This window comes from Eumetopias jubatus, unplaced genomic scaffold, assembly GCF_037043125.1.
Source record: "Eumetopias jubatus isolate StellerSeaLion01/CBP00866 unplaced genomic scaffold, mEumJub1_p1.0 scaffold_3, whole genome shotgun sequence".
NCBI classification, from domain to species: domain Eukaryota; kingdom Metazoa; phylum Chordata; class Mammalia; order Carnivora; family Otariidae; genus Eumetopias; species Eumetopias jubatus.
Genome location: NW_028274809.1, coordinates 182,594,220 through 182,614,590, shown reverse-complemented (window position 1 = coordinate 182,614,590; position 20,371 = coordinate 182,594,220). Strand labels below are relative to the sequence as shown.

General features: G+C 42.4%; 1 protein-coding gene and 1 long non-coding RNA gene across 3 annotated transcripts in view; one reads left to right on the top strand and one right to left on the bottom strand.

The window, feature by feature from the left end:
- UBAC2 (UBA domain containing 2) overlaps positions 1–19,619 on the bottom strand; it is a 170,191-nt gene extending 150,572 nt beyond the window's left edge. The window contains exon 1 of one of the 2 annotated variants that reach the window (XM_028112056.2): positions 19,467–19,619. In XM_028112056.2, coding sequence (XP_027967857.1) covers positions 19,467–19,497 — 31 coding nt within the window. In that variant the 5' untranslated portion in view covers positions 19,498–19,619. The remainder of the gene's footprint in view (positions 1–19,466) is intronic. The other variant, XM_028112057.2, reaches the window with a different exon arrangement.
- A 71-nt stretch (positions 19,620–19,690) lies between these two features.
- LOC114215819 (uncharacterized) overlaps positions 19,691–20,371 on the top strand; it is a 44,856-nt gene continuing 44,175 nt past the window's right edge. Inside the window, exon 1 of the long non-coding RNA XR_003610637.2 lies at positions 19,691–19,872. This is a non-coding gene — a long non-coding RNA (uncharacterized LOC114215819). The remainder of the gene's footprint in view (positions 19,873–20,371) is intronic.

Here is a 20,371-nt window from a genome sequence, read left to right as displayed (position 1 = left end):
GAATTAGAAAAAATAATTTTTGTTTAACTAACTACTAATTCAGTAAAAAGTTTCATTAAATCCCTATGTAATGGAATAAGGCAGGTCACTAGCAATCTTCTGGCCTTTCTGTGAGTAGAGCCAGGAAATGGTTCATATATGAAGCCCCCAAACAATGATCAAATGAAAGTAAAAAAAAAAAAAAAAGTCACTTCTCCTCAACAGGTCCTACCACCTCTGAAAATAGAGATGCTACAAATTTTTTAGAATAACAGACAATATATTAATCTCCAAGTAAAGATGCAAAACATCTATGGCCAATATAAAACAACAAAGTTTAAGATATTTCTTTTTGGGTCATTCACCTCTTTGGTATGACCAAAGTACACAGCCATCTCTTTGTGGCAATGAATACCAATCAGGCTTTGGTGACTACGTATTATCCTAAAATAATAATATTACAGTATATGTGGATTACTTTAGGCCAGGTGCTGTGTTTTAAAAAGCACCATCTCAGTGAATGCTTACTATAACCATGAGGCAGCAATTAGTTACCTTCTTACTCTAGGTGAAAAATAGGCTAAGAAAGGTTAAACAACTTGCCCAAGGTTACAGCTAGTTATTTGAGGGGCTGAGATTTAAACCTAGTTCTACGTGACTCTAAAGGGAAAAAAATGGTTTTCTAATATAGAATAAGGAAATATGGTATCTTGACATCATGGTTCATTGTCCAAAGAGATTTTCATTATTACTATTTTTAGTACTTTACATGTTATCTTTTTGGTTCCTCAAAAAGTTAAACACAGAATTACCATATAACCCAGCAAATCTACTCCTTGTTATATACCCAAGAGAACTGAAAGCAGACGTTCAAATAAAAATCTAAATATGCATAGCAGCATTATCATAATAGCCAAAAAGCGGAAACAACCCCCAAATGTTCATCAACAGATGAATGGATAAACAAAATGTTGGTCTATCCTTACAACAGAATATTACTCAGTCAGCAAAGGAATGAAGTACTGATACATGCTACAGGACAGATGGACCTTGAAAACATCGTGTCGTGAAAGAAGGCAGCCATGAAAGCAACATGTTGCATGATTCCATTCACAAGTAAAGCTCAGAATTTAAACATCTGTAGAGACTGAAAGCAGATTAGCAGTTGTCAGAGGAAGGGAAAGGGGAATGGAGAATGAATGCTTAACATGGGTACTGGGCTTCTTTTTGGGGAGATAAAAATGTTCTGTTATTAGACAGTGAGTGGTAATGACTGCACAACGTGAATGTACTGGAAGTCAGTAACTGAACACTATAAAATGGTGAATTTTGTGCCATATGATTTTTACCTGAATAAAAATATGCTTCCTTTCTGCACTGAAGACACTAACCACAAGGTCTTGCAAAGCTTAGCCATGCGGGCTGTTACAGAAGCATCACAGCTAAGAGAGAGCAGGGGTGGGACTGGGGGGTAGACACCCAGCAACTGTGCCCGCCCCCACAAGTCAGCCATGTAAAACTACACGAGTCAAAAACCCCAGTGTGGTTCACACCCCAGGGAGGAGAGGCCACCGTGTCCTATCATACTGGTTTCTCTATTTCTGACCACTTGACTATTTGGTAAACTTCTCACGGTTCCACAAGAATGGTGTCTCATGAAGTAACTTCAAGTTTTTCATCTGAAAGCGGCTAGAGCAAAAATAAGCATGGAAGTCCAAGAAAAGTACAATAACCTGTGCGCTGCAAGGGACCCCTTCTGTTACCATCATGGTTTATTCTTTGGAGCTATGAGCTTCCTAGAGGAAAACTCAATGAAACTTAATCTGTGTCCAAATGAGGGAGGAACAAGTACCTTCTGGTGACAGCTCAACAAAGATTTCCATAAAATTGCCTGGAAATCAAAAGATCCCAACTTTATTTTTGTCACATTCATTTTCTTATAATGTTCAAAAGTAAAATGCTGTAAGCCATCCACAATCATCCTCATGTACGGAGGAGAATTCAAGGACACTGGGCAACTGCCACACTGACCATTCCTCACACAGGTCACCAAACAACCGGGCAGACTGCCTGGCTCATGAGGGCAGCCAACAAACACTGGTTACTGGACCAACGCTTGTAAAATTCATCAGGGAAATGAAGAGGAGAAAAGACGAAGAGTTTCCAGAAAACAACAACAAAAAGGCAAGGAGGAGAACTTACCTTCTAGATACAAAAATGTATCCTATATCTAAAATACTTAGACAACCTGAGTTAGGGGGACAAAAAAGAGCAATAAAATTTAAAAAGAAGTTCTAAAACAGAACCTAACACAAAGGCTTACATGCCAGAGAAAAGCGTGCCAAACCTGCAGGTCACCAACAATGGCCTTAGTCACCTATGCTTTTATTTTGGCCCAGCCACTATGTGGGACACTACTCAGGTTTATCCTTCTTAATAAGAGTTTATACACACATTAAGCCTTTCAAAAACAAAAAAACAAAAAACAAAACAAAAACATTAAGTCTTTCATTAGGCATAAAATGCAATAATTGTTAAAAGTGCTAATTAGACAGGGAATACATTTATAATGCATTAATAATTTTAAAATCCAAAAGAAGAAAACTATGAATGTTATGCACAGGGGATAATTATTCAACAGTAGGAACGACTCTGAAAAAGTGAATCTGTGGATAGTTCTGAATCCTGTGATAAACCATAAGAGAAAAAAAGTAATTTTAAAAAGGGGAGAAACGTGTAGTTATTGGCAAGGAAATCTGTTCAAGTGCCTAAAAAGGCCAGGCAGGGATCAGAGACATGGGGGAAGTAGATGGCATAAAATACATGATCAGCAGATTTCTGTCACGTAACCATTCAGTCCCAATGTTGCCAGATCCAAGCAAAATCCGGATTTCTGTCTTTAATACTGCAACTTTAAAATGTTGGGAAAGTAACTCTCCTCCCACCCCTGTACCCTCACCACCAACACACGAATCAAAACACAGCTGTGTGGCCTGCCAGCTTTCAAGCCTGGCCTAGAGAATCACCGGAGAGGCAGACTCGTGCTGAGAAATGCTAGGTTAAGAGAGGGCTGAGCTGGAAAGGCCAAGTACGAGGGAAGCATGGCCAGTAACAGCTTCTTGACAAGCCACAGATGGTTCCACGTGTTCAAAGACCCAGTGAATCTCCGAGTGAACCAAAGTAGGGTGACAAGGAAGGGTACCACAGCTGCAAAGGTATACACTAGAACACGTGAGGAGACAAATGGGAAGGGGGTAATCTGCTCAGCAGGTGTCTAACACAGGCCAAATGGGTCTATTCTGGGCAAAGATGCAAAGAGAACACACATGTACACGGTGGAGAAACCCAAGTCTGACTCTGAATCTCTGAGGATCCAATGAACCTCTTCCACTCGTGTCTGGTGGAAAAGCCTAAGAGAACCAAATTTAAAATCCATTTGTCTGGACTTGAATGTGGCCTTTGGGCACCGAATCTGTGTGTGAGGGGGCATGCCACTGACATCTGTAACCCCCGGTGCCGAGACTGGCTAGCTGATGGGGACAAAAAGCCACACTTAAACTCTAAGCACTAAAACTGGTTCTAAAGGGACTAAAGAATCAAATAAAAACAATGAAACCACAAAGACAGCTAGATAAAATTTCAGTTCAAGATGACAGACTCGTACACCTGTCCACTTTTCTTCCCTTCTAAAGTTATACTGAAATAAAACAACCCTCAAAACACCAGAAAAAGGGGCGCCTGGGTGGCTCAGTCGTTAAGCGTCTGCCTTCGGCTCAGGTCATGATCCCCAGGGTCCTGGGATCGAGCCCCACTTTGGGCTCTCTGCTCCACGGGAAGCCTGCTTCTCCCTCTCCCAGCTTGTGTTCCCTCTCTCTCTGTGTCTCTCTCTGTCAAATAAATAAATAAAATCTTTAAAAAAAAACAAACAAAAAACACCAGAAAAACATCTCCTTCCAAATGAGTCCAGGGAACTAATCAATAAATACCAAGACCTGGGGAGCAGCATGAGCAACATGAATTACTTATCAGAATAATAAAAATTACTCTGTTCTATTCTACTCTATTCTTAGAATAGAGTATTTCTCAAACTTCAGCCACTCCCATTGCAGCCCCACAGTTTTTGCTATATCCCAGTATCACCTATCTTATTGTTTAATATTTTCTTTAAATCACCTTACTATGATTTAGTTAAATAAACGTATTTTAATTGAAACTCAGTATTACCACAGTGAATGGAAAATGAGTGTCACTTTGTCATCAACAGGTGGTAACTACAAAACTAAACACACTTTACTAAATTCTCACTTATTTTATTGCCGATAGAAAGGCCTGGGCCTACCTCCTGCTCTTTGCTACGACAGGAAACCAGTGCTGTCAGGTATTTCGGACTAGTGCCGGAGACTTGCTCTTTGATATGATCAAGATGAAAGGGAGTCCTTACCTTACCTTTCTTTCAGTGACACCTAATGCGGGGCCCACATCCTGTTTAAATCATCTCCAGTAGCGTAACCGCCACGTGTGCATGGTGACCCCTGCACCAGCAGCCCGTTCCACCAAACCCCGCCCCAGACACACGCTCTCACATTTCTTCCCATGCACGGCCATTCATTCCACCTCCCCAGCTGAAAAAGAGGCTTTACTCCCAAAATGAAATCTAAGAAACGCTCTCCAAAGAAAGGGAACAAACCACTTCAGGAGGACCCCAAGAGGGCCGGGGGTCTGAGAAAAAGTAGAGAAGAGCTTGGGGCAACGTCAAACTCCCAAAGCAGATGGCAGCCTGGGTGATAGGCAACGGGGACAGCAAGGTGGCAAGAGGGTTATTAAGGAGTAAAATTCACAGAAAGTGCCAAGCCCACCTAATTCTGCTCACTGCACCGGCGTCTCACCATCCCTTGCCCCAGTGCCTGCTTCCCACCTCTGCGCCCTGTATGGATAAACCAGCTGGTCCACATGCCTCACATACTTGAACTGAGCCTACAGTCAGCCCTGACATTTAAGGTATGGGCCTCATGGGGACAAAGACCTACCACAAATAAAGAGGAAACCCACGCCAGCTACTTTCACTACGTACAAGAATGGCTAAGCATGTATCCAGAAAGTTCACTACCTGTGTCCTCTATACAAAAGTTAACTCCAGGAGAGTGTCCCCAGCATCAGGGAAAAAAACAAAGAGGAAGCCAAGAAGAAAATGATGCAAGAATCAAGAAACAGCAGTAGTTGAGTTGAACTTAAAGTAGTGAAGAACTACCAGAAGGAATTAAGAGACTCCTTGAAACAGCACAGGTTTTCTGATCTGGGCTCTCTTTCCTTCTGAATCCAATCACACATCTTGGTTCTACCACAAATATACAATCATAATAACATAAATAGGGCTACTGGTTTTGATTTTCTACATAAAAATCAACTTAATGACAATACACGGAAGGCTTCGTTATCATTACAGAACAGACTGTAAACACACAGCATATCCAGAACACAAACCAGGAATTAGAGAGAAGAGGTACACATGCTCTTGGTCCAGTTTCTCATCATCTACTGATCGTACCAAAAATTGATAAATCACAAAAAGGGGTTTCCTCCATTATTTAAAATCATAAAGGTTAACCACCTCAAGGAGTAACCAAAAGAAAACTAAAAGATGAAGGAGATGTTGGAACGGAAATCCCTTATCTTTCATTATGGGAAACCTATAAATAGAACCAGTAGTTGACAAATCAGTAGAGGCATAAATACGTCATTTAAAGCTATAATAGTAGCTATAATAGAAGCAGCAAAGAAAAAGGAACTTAAAAGTGGTTACTCCTAGTAAGGAGAATTCATCTTATAACCTTAATTTTTTGGGGGCGCCTGGGTGGCTCAGATGGTTAAGCGTCTGCCTTCGGCTCAGGTCATGATCCCAGAGTCCTGGGATCGAGTCCCGCATCGGGCTCCCTGCTCCTTGGGAGTCTGCTTCTCCCTCTGCCTCTCTCTCTCTCATGAATAAATAAATATCCTTAATTTTTTTTCGCCATATGCTTATCTTACTCATATTAAATACACACACACATAATTCATAGGGAAAAACACTCTACAAGAATATACTCCATACCTTTGCTGGCATTGAGAGAGAATTTCACATTTCACTTTTTCCTCTCCTGGGCTGTTCAAATTTGTACCGGCAGTATATAGTATCTTCATAATTAGGTAAAAAGATACAAAAAATGTTAGATGAATATTCAATAGATCTCAGAGGCCTAGGACCTGATAAAGAATTTGGCCTAATAAAACTTATTATTAGCTTTGATTTTTGTAAATTGATCTTGTATCCTGCAACTTTGTTAAGCTTATACGTTAGTTCTAGTAGCTTTTTTGTAGATTACATCAGGTTTACCACATAGGTTATCATGTCATACCTAAATAGACGTCATTTTCAAAAAAAAAACTTAATTAGCTAAATCCCCTTATTTTAATGCCTTATTTATGAATGAAAAGCTTTACACGAAAAAAACTTCATGAATAAAATTAAAAAGCAACTGACAAGTGGTTAAAATATTTGTAACATACATCAAGACAAATAATTATACCCTTAAAGGCTTTTATAAATCAACTTAATAAAATGCTAACATTCCAGTAGGAAAAAAAATGGGCAAAATAGTCAAATATGTTCAAAAGATATATTAAAATGCCCAGTAAAAATGAAAAAGAAAAAAGTTCACTTTCCCAGACATTCAAAGATATGCAGATTAAGGCACAAATAAAATGCCATTTTTTCATCTCTCAAGTGGCAAACCATTATTTTAACTTATCTCGTTTCACTGTTACAAGTTTGGTGAGAAAGATATGCTCCCAAAAAGCGTTAAGTGATACATCCTTCCTGGAAGGATCAGCAATGCAGATCCAGAGCTTTAAAATGTTCCTTTCTTTTAATCCTGTAATTCCAGATTTGTGATCTTTTTTAAGATTTATTTATTTATTTTAGAGAGAGAGTACACAGGTGGAGGGAGAGGGTGAGGGAAAGAATCCCAAGCAGACTCCCCACTGAGCAAGGAGGCTGATGTGGGGGCTCGATCCTAGGACCCTGAGCTAAATTCAAGAGTCAGACCCTCAACTGACTGAGCCACCCAGGTGCCCCTGTGATCCTTTCTTCAGGATGAACTCAAAGATATGATCAATAAATCAACTATAAAGATGCTCACCACAACACTGTTTAAATGGGAAAATGCTGGAGGAAAAACATTTAACTATAACATGTAATAATCTTTCAAAGTCATGATTCCGTAGCTAAGATAATTTTGGGGAAGCCCACAAAATGCGTATTTGAATGCCATGTCTGTGTAAAACCACACACACACACACACACGTATACACGTGTGAGAGAGAAAAGAATGCACAGGGAAGCACTTACATGGAAAAAGTCTAAAAGACTGAGCACTAAACTATAGTGATGGTTATTTAAGTGGGGAAGTAATTATATGGGACTCTTCCTTTCCACATTATGATTTACATAATTTTTTAAGTTTTTGGCAGCAAGCATGTTTCAGTTTTGTAATAAGACAAAACAAAACAATGTTAGAAGTTAGCTTTGAACATTATTAACGACATGAGGCAAATTCATTTAAAAAGATTAAATGAAGAAAGCAGAATACGAAACTATATATAGGTCCAATTATGCTTTTAAAAACGTTGACACATATACATACAGGTGAAAAAATTTACACAACACCAGTATGTAAACAGGGATGAAGTCTGGGCAGTACAATGACTGGAATTTTATGTTTCTTCCTTACAGTTCCCAAATTTTATACAATGAAAACCATCCCCAGTAAGTCTTAGAATCAAAGAGCTAGTATAGTTAAACCTTTTTGTTGCAAGGCCACTAAGGTCTCAGAAGCGCTCATTGGCCTCCTCGGTCTTTAAGAAACAGTATGGCTGACAACATTAGGACCACACTCAGCTTCAGAACACCTTCAGAAAGAGAAACACCTTTTTGAGACTCTATGTTACATTCAAAGGACGAAGATGACATAACACTGGGAAATGTCTGAGAACAATGGCACTAGAACTTAAAAAATCTGAAGAAAAATATCAGGGAAAGAGAATAATGATTTAAATGAAGGTTAAATTACAATTCTTATTTATAATCATAATTTAAATGAGGGTTAAATCTTAACCAACGTACGGAACAATGACTACAGGTGATAACATTGTATTGTATACCTGAAATTTGTTGAGAGTAGATCTTAAATGTTTCCACCACACAAACATATACACACAAAGATAACTAAGTGAGATGATGGATAGGTTAATACACTTAATTTCACATTTCACAACATGGACATGTAACAAGACATCACATACAACATAAATATATAAAGTTTTTGTCATTATATCTCAATAAAACTAGTAAAAATAAACTAAATAAGGGGTGCCTGGCTGGCTCAGTCAGAAGAGTATGCAACTCTTGATCTCAGGGTTGTAAGTTTAAGCCCCACATCAGATGCAGAGATTACTAAAAAAAATAAATTAAAAAAATAAAAATAAACACTATAATATTCGACTTAAAAATAAATTTAAAGCAATTTTTTAATTAAAACAAAACTCAAGTTTACCAGAGTTCCAACAGGCAAGCAGCAGAAATGCTGGAGTAAATTATTTACAAGATCTTTTTTTTTTTAAGATTTTATTTATTTGTCAGAAAGAGAGAGAGAGAGAGTACACACACAAGCAGGGGGAGCGGTAGGCAGAAGGAGAAGCAGGCTCCCAACCAAGCAAGGAGCCTGATGTGGGGCTCGATCTCAGGACCCTGGGATCATGACCTGAGCCAAAGGCAGACGCTTAACCAACTAAGCCACCCAGGGATCTTTTTTTTTTTTTTTTTTTTTTTTAGGAGAGGGAGAGCAAGAGAGCGAGGGGAGGGGCAGAAATTTTTTTTTTTTTTTTAAGATTTTATTTACTTATTTGAGAGAGACACAGCGAGAGAGGGAACACAAGCAGGGGGAGTGGGAGAGGGAGAAGCAGGCTTCCCGCAGAGCAGGGAGTCCGATGGGGGCTCGATCCCAGGACCCCAGGATCATGACCCGAGCCAAAGGCAGACGCTTAATGACTGAGCTACCCAGGCGCCCTGGCAGAGAGAATCTTAAACAGGTTCCACGCTCAGCACAAATCCCGACTTGGGCTTGATCTTACAACCCTGAGACCATGACCTGAGCCAAAATCAAGAGTCTGACATTTAACCGACTGAACTGCCCAGGCACCCCAACAAGATATTCTTTATCAGGTTGTACTTACTAAATTCCATACAAATGCATTTTTAACATAGTTTGATTTAAGGTAGGCTCCATCTTCATTAAAACAACCGACACTGAGACAACTTGAGAATGGAAGAAGGAAGATAATAACTTGACTACTAAGGGAAGAAAAGGGAAAAAGAAGAAAATGCAAATAACTATAGTGCGTTAGCTATGACAAAAAGATCCTAATTAGGACATAAAATATCCCTACTGAAAGCAAAACTGGATCTTGGTTCCAACTTAGAACACAGAGGGAGACTTGGGGGTTGAAAAGAACGTGGCAGAACACAGGAGTAAGCACTTGTAGCAGTTGCAAGGCAAGGAAGGAAAAGCAACAGGAATGCAGTTTCCAAGCACTGAGAAACCAGCTCCACTGCTAAGCTCAGCTATTATATTCGTCACTAGACTGCGACTATCTCAGTGGTCAGGAGAGAGAAATGGAAATAAACTTCCTTAAGTCTGAGAAGCAGTAGTGTGCATTCATTCAGAACATAGACAATGGACCCAGATTGTCTAGGTTCAAATTCTAATTGTGCTTGTTACCAGCTATGTGATCTCAGTGAAGCTACTTAAATGTGCCTAAGCTTTCTCATCTGCAAATTGGGGAGAATGATCCCAATACCTCCTTGTTCTGAGAATTAAATGAGTTAATATATATAAACTGCTTAGAACAGAGCCTAGTAGTAACTGTTACATAAGCAGTGGGTTACATAAGTAAAACTTACAGTGTGACCGAAGTAAAACTAACAATAACTCACCTTACTGATTGAAAATTTTTAAGAAAACATACAGTACGTAGAATCCTCATTTAGATTGTGATACCTTCTCTCAGATATTTTTCCTAAGGCTTAGAAGTTATACTGCCATTGTTCCTAGCCATTTTCCTTAAAGGGAGAGGGGAATATATTTACATCAACTTTGAGAGTAGGCAAACCTGGATTCAAATCCTAGCTCTTCTGCGTACTAGCTACGTGATTTTGGACAAATTATACTCTGAGCTTCAAAATATTCATTTGTGGCAAAAACAGAATAGTAATACCTAGCATTACTCTGAAAATTAAATGTAATAACTTAAGTAAAGCAATCTTTTCTCCCTTAAATTGCTGGTGAAGTTATACGTACCATCCTCTGGAGTTGGAATTTGGCAGTATGTGTCAAAAGTTGTAATACTCTTTATTTACTCTTCTTCCACTTCTAGAAACATCTGAAAATTAAGATGCTCTAAACATCATTATAATAGGGGAAAAAAAAAAGGAGAAAAGCATCAACCTAATTCTGTAAGAATAGCATACTTGGGAAATGCTTATGACAAAGGAGAGAAAAGCAGGATACACACATAGTCATTGTGACTGCTTTTTAAAAGTCTTTTGTGCGAAATAAAGGCAAGTTACAAAACAGTATTTGAGTGTGATAAATTTATTTTTAATTATTTGGATTTTCATTTTTGCACTAGAAAAAATATGAATATAAACACCAAGAGGTCAATAAATGCTATTTTTATTTCTTTCCACTACTTTTCCATATTCTGGAATTTTCTTTAATGAATTCTATTAATTTTATCATAATAAAATCAGTTCATTTAAAACAAGAACATAAATGTGTTAGGGAAAAAAAGATGAAGAAAATTAACTGAAATACTAAGTGCTTTTTTTCTATCTTTCAAACTTTCTATAACTTTTAGACTGAAAAAGAAACACTATTTTTAAAAGCTTTCTCCTAGGAAACAGTACAGAGGTTCCTTAAAAAGTTAAAAGAAGAACTACCCTACGACCCAGCAACTGCACTACTAGGTGTTTATCCAAAGGGTACAAAAATGCTGATTCGAAGGGGCACATGCACCCCAGTGTTTACAGCAGCACTATCAGCAACAGCCAAATTATGGAAAGAGCCCAAATGTCCACCGACTGATGAATGGATAAAGAAGATGCGGTATATACCTACAATGGAATATTACCCAGCCATCAAAAAGAATGAAATTGTGCCATTTGCAACGATGTGGATGGAACTAGAGGGTATGATGCTAAGTCAAATAAGTCAGTCAGAGAAAGAGACAAATATGATTTCACTCATATGTGGAATTTAAGAAACAGAACAGATGAACACAAGGGAAGGGAAGTAAAAATAAAATAAGATAAAAACAAAGGGAGGCAAACCGTAAGAGACTCAAATATAGAGGACAAAGTGAGGGTTGCTGGAGGGGTGGCAGGAGGGAGGATGGGCTAAATGGGTGATGGGCATTAAGGAGGGCACTTGTTGGGATGAGCACTGGTTGTCATATATAAATGATGAATGACTGAATTCTACTCTGAAACCAATACTATACTACATGTTAACTAACTTGAATTTAAATTAAATAAATAAATAAATAAAAATAAAAGCATTCTCCCTTGGGATGCCTGGCTGGCTCAGTTGGTAGGGCATGCAACTCTTGATCTCGGGGCCCTGAGTTCGAGCTCCACGTTGGGTAGAAATTACTTAAATAAATATATAATTTAAAAAAATGAAAAATAATAATAGCATCCTCCCTCAAGCTTGTTCTTCCCTAATTAACACCTGTCATTCCTTCTCAGTTAAAATTCTTTTTTTTTTTTTTAAGGTTTTTGTTTTTGTTTTTGAGAGAGAGAGCACAAGCATGCGGAGGAGGAGAGGGAGAGGGGCAAGCTGACTCCCTGCCGAGCAGGGAGCCTGCGTCAGGCTCAATCCCAGGACCCTGAGATCATGACCTGAGCCACGCAGGTGCCCCTCAGCTAAAATTCTTAAATAAATAGTGTATTCCTTGAGAATTTCAAGGATATACTCCCCTAAAACTTGAGAAAGTGTAGGAAAATAGGTAGGAAATAGCTTCTCCATCCCCAAGAGTCGAGCATTAAAGGCCACTGTGCAGGGTTTGGGCAACCCAGGCCTGATGAGTTAACCCTTTACTGCAACAGAGAATGAAATTAGAGCAGAAATATATAAATTCTAAAGTCACCTTTAAAGAGGCCAGTCAAATGAATCTTGGCCCCCAAAACAGAAACCCAACTAAAACAAGATAATAAAATTAGAGTTCCCACTAAGGTACCAAGTACCAGGGCTGCTGCATACCAAAAGGAGGTTCTACACCACAATGCAGAATTTACAAAGACAATTAATCTAGTTGCAGTCCCATAACTCTTAGCCTCCTCTCAGCCCGATTATGAATATAAGAAGAGTGAGTGGAACAGCAAGAGTTCTCTACTGAACCGAGAAAATTAGGAAAACATTTTGTGGAGTGGGCATCCAAGTGCTATGAATACAACCACACCCTCACATCAACCTGAGTCAGGGGCTCCACGGGCCTAATTCAGTGAGCCAAATATGTGACTCCTGTGGCGGGGGTACAGTGGATTTCCACCTTGGGAAACCTAAAGAGTGTGAGAAGGAGAAGTCATGTTGATGCCAGGGCTCAAAACACACAACCAAGGCAAAGAATCAGCCATCCCAGCAGAGCAGAGGTGGGCCACAGGGAAGAGCCAGCAGGGGGGTCATCTTTGGCTCAGTCCGACGGTGCCCTTAAGCAAGCCAAAAGGACTCCAGAAGGAGGAAATTGTAGGTGGAGCTAAGTTCCAAGGAACGAAGGGTCACCCATAAAGCCCACCAAAGTAAAGATGAATCCCCCCAAGTCAGGAGAGTAGCAGGCAAGGGAGTCTCACACGAACCTAAAGAGCCCCAAAGAGAGGCAGCTTTAACCATGGACCAGGCTAAGAGCCACACAAGAACTATCCTAGTTCCCCACGCTTCCTCCTCCCACTCCACCTAATCTAGAACCTAATAAGGTCAGAAACAGAAAATCTGAGAGACAGAAGGGAACACAAAAAGAGCAGAAGCCAATCACACCCCTTTCTCTCACAGCAAGTGGTTGTCAAGTCCAAGTCTTCACTGGGAGGAAAAGGAAGAAAAACTCTTACCTTTAAATGAAGACTGAAGTGTTGATTCAAATACTCAACTGCATATTTTGATTTTTTTTTTTTTTTAAGTAGGCTCCATGTCCAACATGGGGCTTGAACTCACGACCCTAAGACCAAGAGTCGCATGCGCTACCAACTGAACCAACCAGGTGCCCCTAAATGCATATTTTGAATTTTAAATTGAGCCTATATTTTGTGACTTCTATTCCCTAAGATTATCACCACTTGAATGTACCTTTCATCTTTTATTTACTACTGAATTCCAAGCACTTAGAAGAGGGGTTGGCTCACGGGAGTGCTCATTAAATAGCTGTTGAATCAATAACTTGAAGAGTGAATAAAAAGACCTAAGTCTGATTCCTTTTCACAAAGGCAAAAAGCTTTCCAAGCTGAGTATACTTTAAAGAGATGGTGAGAGACAAAAATATCTGATCATCTCCTACAAGTTTTGTATTTAACACACTGAATACATAACTAAACAAAGAATATGTCAGTAACAACACAGCTTGGTACTTCCTAGAGCACAAAATCAGCTGTAGTGGTAAATTTTTGAGGTGACCATTTCAACATCATTCGGGGGACAGAGTATGCAGACTGTGAATGACCCCACCAATCCTTACGGCTCGCCCACCTCTAAAGTGAGATGAATGTCCTTATTGCAGGCTGACACCCTTGGATGCATCTAACTTCCCTAACTACATCTGACTCCAGGCTCCCTAACTGGTTTTGAATCAAAACCAGTTTCACTGGTTCCAGTTCAGCTCAAAACTTTATTTCCCACGCTAATAAATTTGCACCAGTTTCCATCTCAGTGCTGTGTGAATTTTAGTTAGCAAAACACCCAAGCACCGGAGTCTTCAAAGGGCCTAACTCAGCTATGTCTTCCCCAGATTCCCTCCCCACTGCGTGTCCCTATGGTCCACTCTCATTATCTGCACTGTCTACCTCTGGCTCACTCCTTACCTCCACAAAGCAGGTTTTAACCTTAATGCGCTACTGAAACTGCCCTCCTTACCGTAACCATAACCCACTCCTTCCAAATCCAGTAAACTCTGAGGATATGAGAGAAACCCGTAGATGTGGTCAGGGGCTATGAAGAGAACCCGGTGAGCATGGAATTTAAACGTAAAAGTCAAGGAGTAAAGAATTTTAGAAGGAAATGTTCATCAAGGCCAATGCAAGAGAACATTCCACTAAGACAAGGACCGGAGGCATCCGGTAGATTTGCTGGCGTGGAAGTCCCTGGTCACCTGGTCCAGAGTAGTTTTTGTGGTTTCGTGGCACCGTGGGGTAGATTCAGGCTGCGGTGGGTGGAGTACAGAGCCGTGCCAGTAGGCAACCATCAAAGAAGGGCTGATGAACTGCAGAGGGCTAAAGAGTGCAGGGAGGTGGGAGAGGAAATAAAGTGAAGATCCTCTTTCAAGGACTGAGGCTAGGAAAAAGAAAGTCAGCAGCTGGGAAAGTACAGGACAGGGTCAACAGACGGGCTATGCTTTTGTATTTTTGAGAACACACTCAGAAGAAGGATCCAGTTAAAAATACCTAACCCTCGTCTGGGAGCTTTACACACCCTAACCCTTAATCTTCACAGCAACTCAACAAAATAGATAATATTCTCCCCTTTCCACAGGTAAGGGATCTGAAGTACTCTGGGAGTCTCTGAAAAGCCCACTACAGCATCAACAGGAGAAAGCACCAGATTTAACCATGTGCCAGGCTCATCCTCTAAAAGGAGAGGATGGAGAAGTGGTGTTAGAAAAGGCAAGACAGAATGAGTTAAGAAGAGATGGAGGGTGGGCTTCAGCTAGAAGAATGTTTCATTCTTTTAGCTTGGGGAAAAGAGAAAGGAATCAAAGTTTGTACGCCTGACCAACTCTTACTCATCCCTCAAAACTAGCTCAAGTATTACCTACAATGGGAAGTCACTGACAACTGCTAAAGTGTGGCTCTAAACAAGTGACAGCCCATATTGTGGGGGTGCATTAGCAGTGAGATGGGCCGAGACCGGGACTAGTCTCGAGGATAGGATGAAAGGGGGAAGAGCACAGGGAGAGACAGAACCCAAGGACTCAGCTCAGATTGGGCGTCGCACATGAACACGAGGTTGGGCTTTTTCAGATGACTAGTGGGACACATGTACCAGGTCTCTGAGCGTCTCGATGAGAACGCAACTCCAGTAATTAACTGTGGGTTCCAGACTTGAGATGGGAGACGCCAAAAATCGGCTGTAAACTGGAGACAAGGGGAATGGAGAGTATGGCGATCAGTCACTGTGGTGAGAGAGAGTGAAGAGCTCAAGAGTTTATTGACAACAAAAGAGGGCAAATCAAATTGAACTGGGGGAATAAAACAGGTTTCTCCCAAGGAAACACCCATCTCTGCCTAACTCTGCTGTCTCCCCCTTCCCTACCGTCCCTCAGCTACTAGAATCGCCTGAGGCTCTGTCCTAGCCTCCTAACTCTACTCACTGCTTCGGGTGCCCTCACTCATATCCATGGCAGAGCTCGCACCTACCTAACCATATCCAGTCCAGCTCCCTCTCTCCAAATGCCCCCCCCCACCGCCCCGGGTATCTCCGTACACTACAGACCCCTCCACATTAAACGCGGCCACTGCTGAACTCATCTTTCCACAAAACGAGCTCCCCCTTTTCCACATCCCCTGCCTTACTGAATTTTAACACCATCTGTCTACGTAGAGCCCCCTTCAACTCCTCTTCATCCCCCAAATCCAACAAGTTTTATTGACACAACCTACCTACTCACACATCTTTAGAATCCTTCTTCCCCATCCTGTTCATTCTCGCTGCTACTCCCTTAACTGGAGCCTTCAGCATCTCCTGTTGGACTCTATTCACTCTGTTCCTGCTGCTGGCCACCCTTTTGTTTTGATCTAAATCTCTCTGCCCCTCAGAATCTCCTGGGGATGCTTTAAAAATTCAGGTTTCTCATGCCCACATTAGCCCTTCTCAATCTGTCTCTCTGGGGATGGGATCCAGGAATATGGACATTCAGAAAGTTCCATGGTTGATTTTTTGTGTGTGTGTGCAGCCAGGACTCAGGCAGCATTTGGAAAACACTGCTCCCATCACCAACAATAACCTCCCATCTTCCTTCCCCCAGCAACGTGAAGCATTCCCAAGTAGTGCTCTAGATCATCACCTCCTTCCACTTCTCCGGACTTTGGTCTATCATTCATTCCTGTCTGTGCTCCTGAAGAGGAGGGAACCATTCATCCACCTTCTTCCCTAGCTCCTCTTCTCCCTCTTCAGGCGGATGATTTCAGCACACACCGCTTAAACTGCTCAGTCCAGCCATAACCAACAATCCTCTAATTCACTACCTCCTGCCTCTTTGCCAGGCCTGCCCAGGCTCTGTCCCTCTTTGAGGCCCTCTCCCCACTTGCATGCCTGACAAACTCTTACTTATCCCTCAAAAATCAGCTCAAATATCACCTACAGTAACAACCGTGCCTCTCCCTGCACCAGCCCACCCCCGTCAATAAACCCACAGCACCAAGCAGACAAGTTGTTTCATTTCTTTTTTAAAATACTTCCCCACTAGAAAATGAACTCCTTGAGGGTGGGAACTAAGCCTGGAATACATCTGACACGCAATTAACGTTGGTTAAGTCTATTGTTGCACAGTGAATATACTGTGAAGTGACTAAGTAATGGGAAAACTTATTAGTAAGTATAATAAGTGATACATCTATTAATTAACACATAATTAAGTGATGCACTGGTCTATAAGCAATCTAAAATAAGTCTTGAACATGTTTCCTATGCACTTCTATCAAGTCATAATTACATGACTAGATAGACAGCAATACAGTTTCAAAGACATAGTCACAAATGCCCTGCCCTTGATTTAACGCCCTGGCAGCCCCAGCTTTCTTTAGTACCTTGAAAATGCCCTGCTGTGCCTGTTTCAGTCTTTGTGCTTGCTGTTCCCTTTCTGCAAAATGCACATTTTTCAACGAATTCTGACGTGGCTGGCTCCTTCACACCATTTGGGTCTCGGCTCAAATGTCACGTTTCCATATATCTTCCCTGACCACACTTGCTGAAGCAGGCATCCACCATAACCTCAATCTCCATGCCATTATACTCATATTGTCTTTGTGACACTTATCACTATGGGAAATCACATTGTTTGTTAACTCACTGGATGCTGGTCGCCTTTACGCAGTTTACCTCTTCATCCTCTACACACAAACAGTGTGTGGCTCACATGGGTACCCCATAGAATAAATGGGTACCTGTTGAATAAATAACTGAGAGGAAGGCAAATGTAACACTAAAACACCATTATCTACAAGTCACATAACGAGGGACATTTGCAGGTGGTAGGAAATGGCAGGGACTTTTTCCCTTGAAAAGCGTATTAGCTCATCATCCATGGGGTCATGGGTAGGCAGGTTATTCTTCCTCAGGATATTTACTCAAGATCAGAACTTTGACTTACCAAAAAGCCACACAACTTGCTAAACAAAATCACTTCCCTCTCAGTGGATAGCCTTGCAAGGAAAAATTTTAAAGTAGATGACTGCTCACACCCAGTCTTGCCAAAGACCAGTCCTGGGAAAACCGTCCGACGTCCACTAAAGAACTGCGAACACAAGGGACTGAGACTTGTTCAACATTGTCATCCCAGCAACTAGCACAGTTTCTAGCCCACAATAGATGCTCAAAGTGTTTGTTAAATGAGCACATAAAACATGGCCTTCTGAAGAATGGCCATCCCATCAAGTCTTACCCTGAGGATACATTTATTTTAGAAACAGGGCAAGACAGCTGAGGAGAAGCCTTGGCCTACACCTCTCCCTGGGCAGGAGTTTCGTTCCTAGGATTCGGTACTCATCAACCCTGTGCCTTAGGTAATCAAGTATGACCTTCCCCAGTGTCCCCATGTATCAAAGCTGAATAAACTTTGCCAACACAATGACTACTACAGTAAACAGTAACCCAGTAATAGTAACCTTTTTTATTTTTTCATGTATTTTGGTCAGCAAGTAAGGATAGCTCAGAAGGTTGAAATAACTAAAATTGAAGATTCTACCATTAATTTTATATCCACCAGTGGAGGGCTCACTGTGTGATCCCAAGAAAAATCACACCACTTTCTTGACCAGCAGTGTTAACAGTCCTTTAACCAAAGGGTAGTTTGGGGAAGATTAACTAGCCAGTAGTTGTAACCTACTCTGAGGCCGACGAGTACCATAAGTCGAATTAATTATGAAACAAGGGAAATCATAAATATTCAACCCACTCCAAAACCTGAGAGTGAGGAAGATTTAAAATGATGCCTGTGGCGCTGATATTTTCAGCCTAAGACCTGTATTCTCAGAAAAGATTTCTAACAGTAACAACAGATCTCTAGTATTTGGAAATGTCAACTGCTTCCATACCCAGTCATGAAGCGAGATATGAAGTCCTAACAGAGACAAGCAATTGCAAATTACACTTGTTCAAACAGCTCATGTTGCTGTACCAGTATCTCATCTCAGTGCTGTTTACTTAACACACAAGCCACCTTACCAATAGTCAACTAAACAATTTCAGGGAAAAAAATAAAATGGTTTAAAAGGCCATATATACTTCTTTGCCCTCTGCTGACTACCACTGATGTTCAAGTGAAAGATCACAGCAACATCCAGCAGCAATGTCCGCACTTTGCTGCCAAATGACTTAACTTCCTTCCACTTTAACGTACTTTAATCAGTTTTTATTTGTCTAAAAACTCTTAAGAGAGACCGAGGAAGAAAGAAATCTAAGTAAACCTGAGCGGTCAGCTCCTGAGACAGCGGTTGGAAATTTGCATCTGGGGGAGAGCCAGTTCGGTCCCTCTGTAGCCTAAATGGAGCAAGGTGACTGGGAAGGGGGCAGGCTTCCAGCATCTGCTCCACCAGGACAGCCTCTTCCTTCGGCCTGGCACACGCGCCGCTCAGCACAAGGGGTCGAGTCCGGAGAACACCAGGACACCCAGCCCGACCCTAACTGTCCAGCCCACCTGCAGCAGCCCCTGGAACACCTGAGCATCGCACCTGGGGTTCATAGGTGGGGGCCGGGTCTGACGGCGAGACTCAGTCCCCACTGGACCCTTCAGGCTGAGGTGGGGGCAGTGCCTGCTGCCCCTCACGGGAAGGAACCCCTAAGGTTCGGGCGCGGAGATGGAGGGTCGGCCCCCAAACCTCCTGCAACCCCGAGGGTCCCCGCTGCCCCCAGGCTTCTCAAGGAGGTGCCCAGGGTGGCGCGTAGGGAACAGCCAGGATGGCGGCAGCCGGTACTCACAAAGCCCACTGGAGCCGGTGCTGGTGAACATGGTCCCGCCGGACCCGGAGCCCCCGCGGGGCGACAGGGGGAGGGGAAGTGGAGGTGGAGGGACCTGGCGACCGCGCAGGCGCACTCCCGGCGTGGCAGCGAATCCGGCAACTGGAGTCCACTCCAGGGGCCGCCTGCGAGCGGCGCATGCGCGGACCGTGGGACACGCCGCTCTGCCCGCCCCCTCCCTTCCTGCCTGGGAAGGGAAGTCCGTCCGCAGTCGGAGGGATCCGTTTGTCCGGGTTTTCCCGACTGCCGCGGGTCCCGTTTAGAAAAGCAATGGGAGTTCCTGGGAGGAGCGGGAGTGTAACTCCTGGAAGCAGCACTTGAGGAGCCGCGTGGCAGCGGATTCCTCGGGAGGGCCGGCGTGGCGAAGGTATTCCTTGCGACCTCTAACCTCTCCCCGGACTGGACGTCCGGCGCGGTCCACGCATGCTCAGTCTTTCTGGGCAGCCCCCCCACCCCCACCAGCCCCCAGCCCCGGAGGCTCTCTCCGCCAAGGATGTTGACAGTAACTCTCTGGAGTTCCGGTGTCCCGCAAGTGCGAGAGGCCGCTCAGTCGCGGAGAGCTGCGCTGTCCCGCTGCGCCCCCTCTCCTACGTCGATCCCGCGCGGCATCCCCTCGAGCGCCGTGTGCCGTGGTCACGGGATCCCACCCTTCCACACCGCGCTGGCAGGTGGTCAGATCCCAGGCGTGGCGAGTCTACTGAGGCCGAGCGACCTTGCTCTCCAAACTTCTGCCTCAGCGGCCTTCCAGACCTAGCCATTTCATTTTTTTTTCCTCTTGCAAAATGAAATGAATCTTTACTAAGGCAAAGTCATGTTGTTGTTTTTTTTAAGATTTTATTTATTTATTTTACAGAGAGGGACACAGC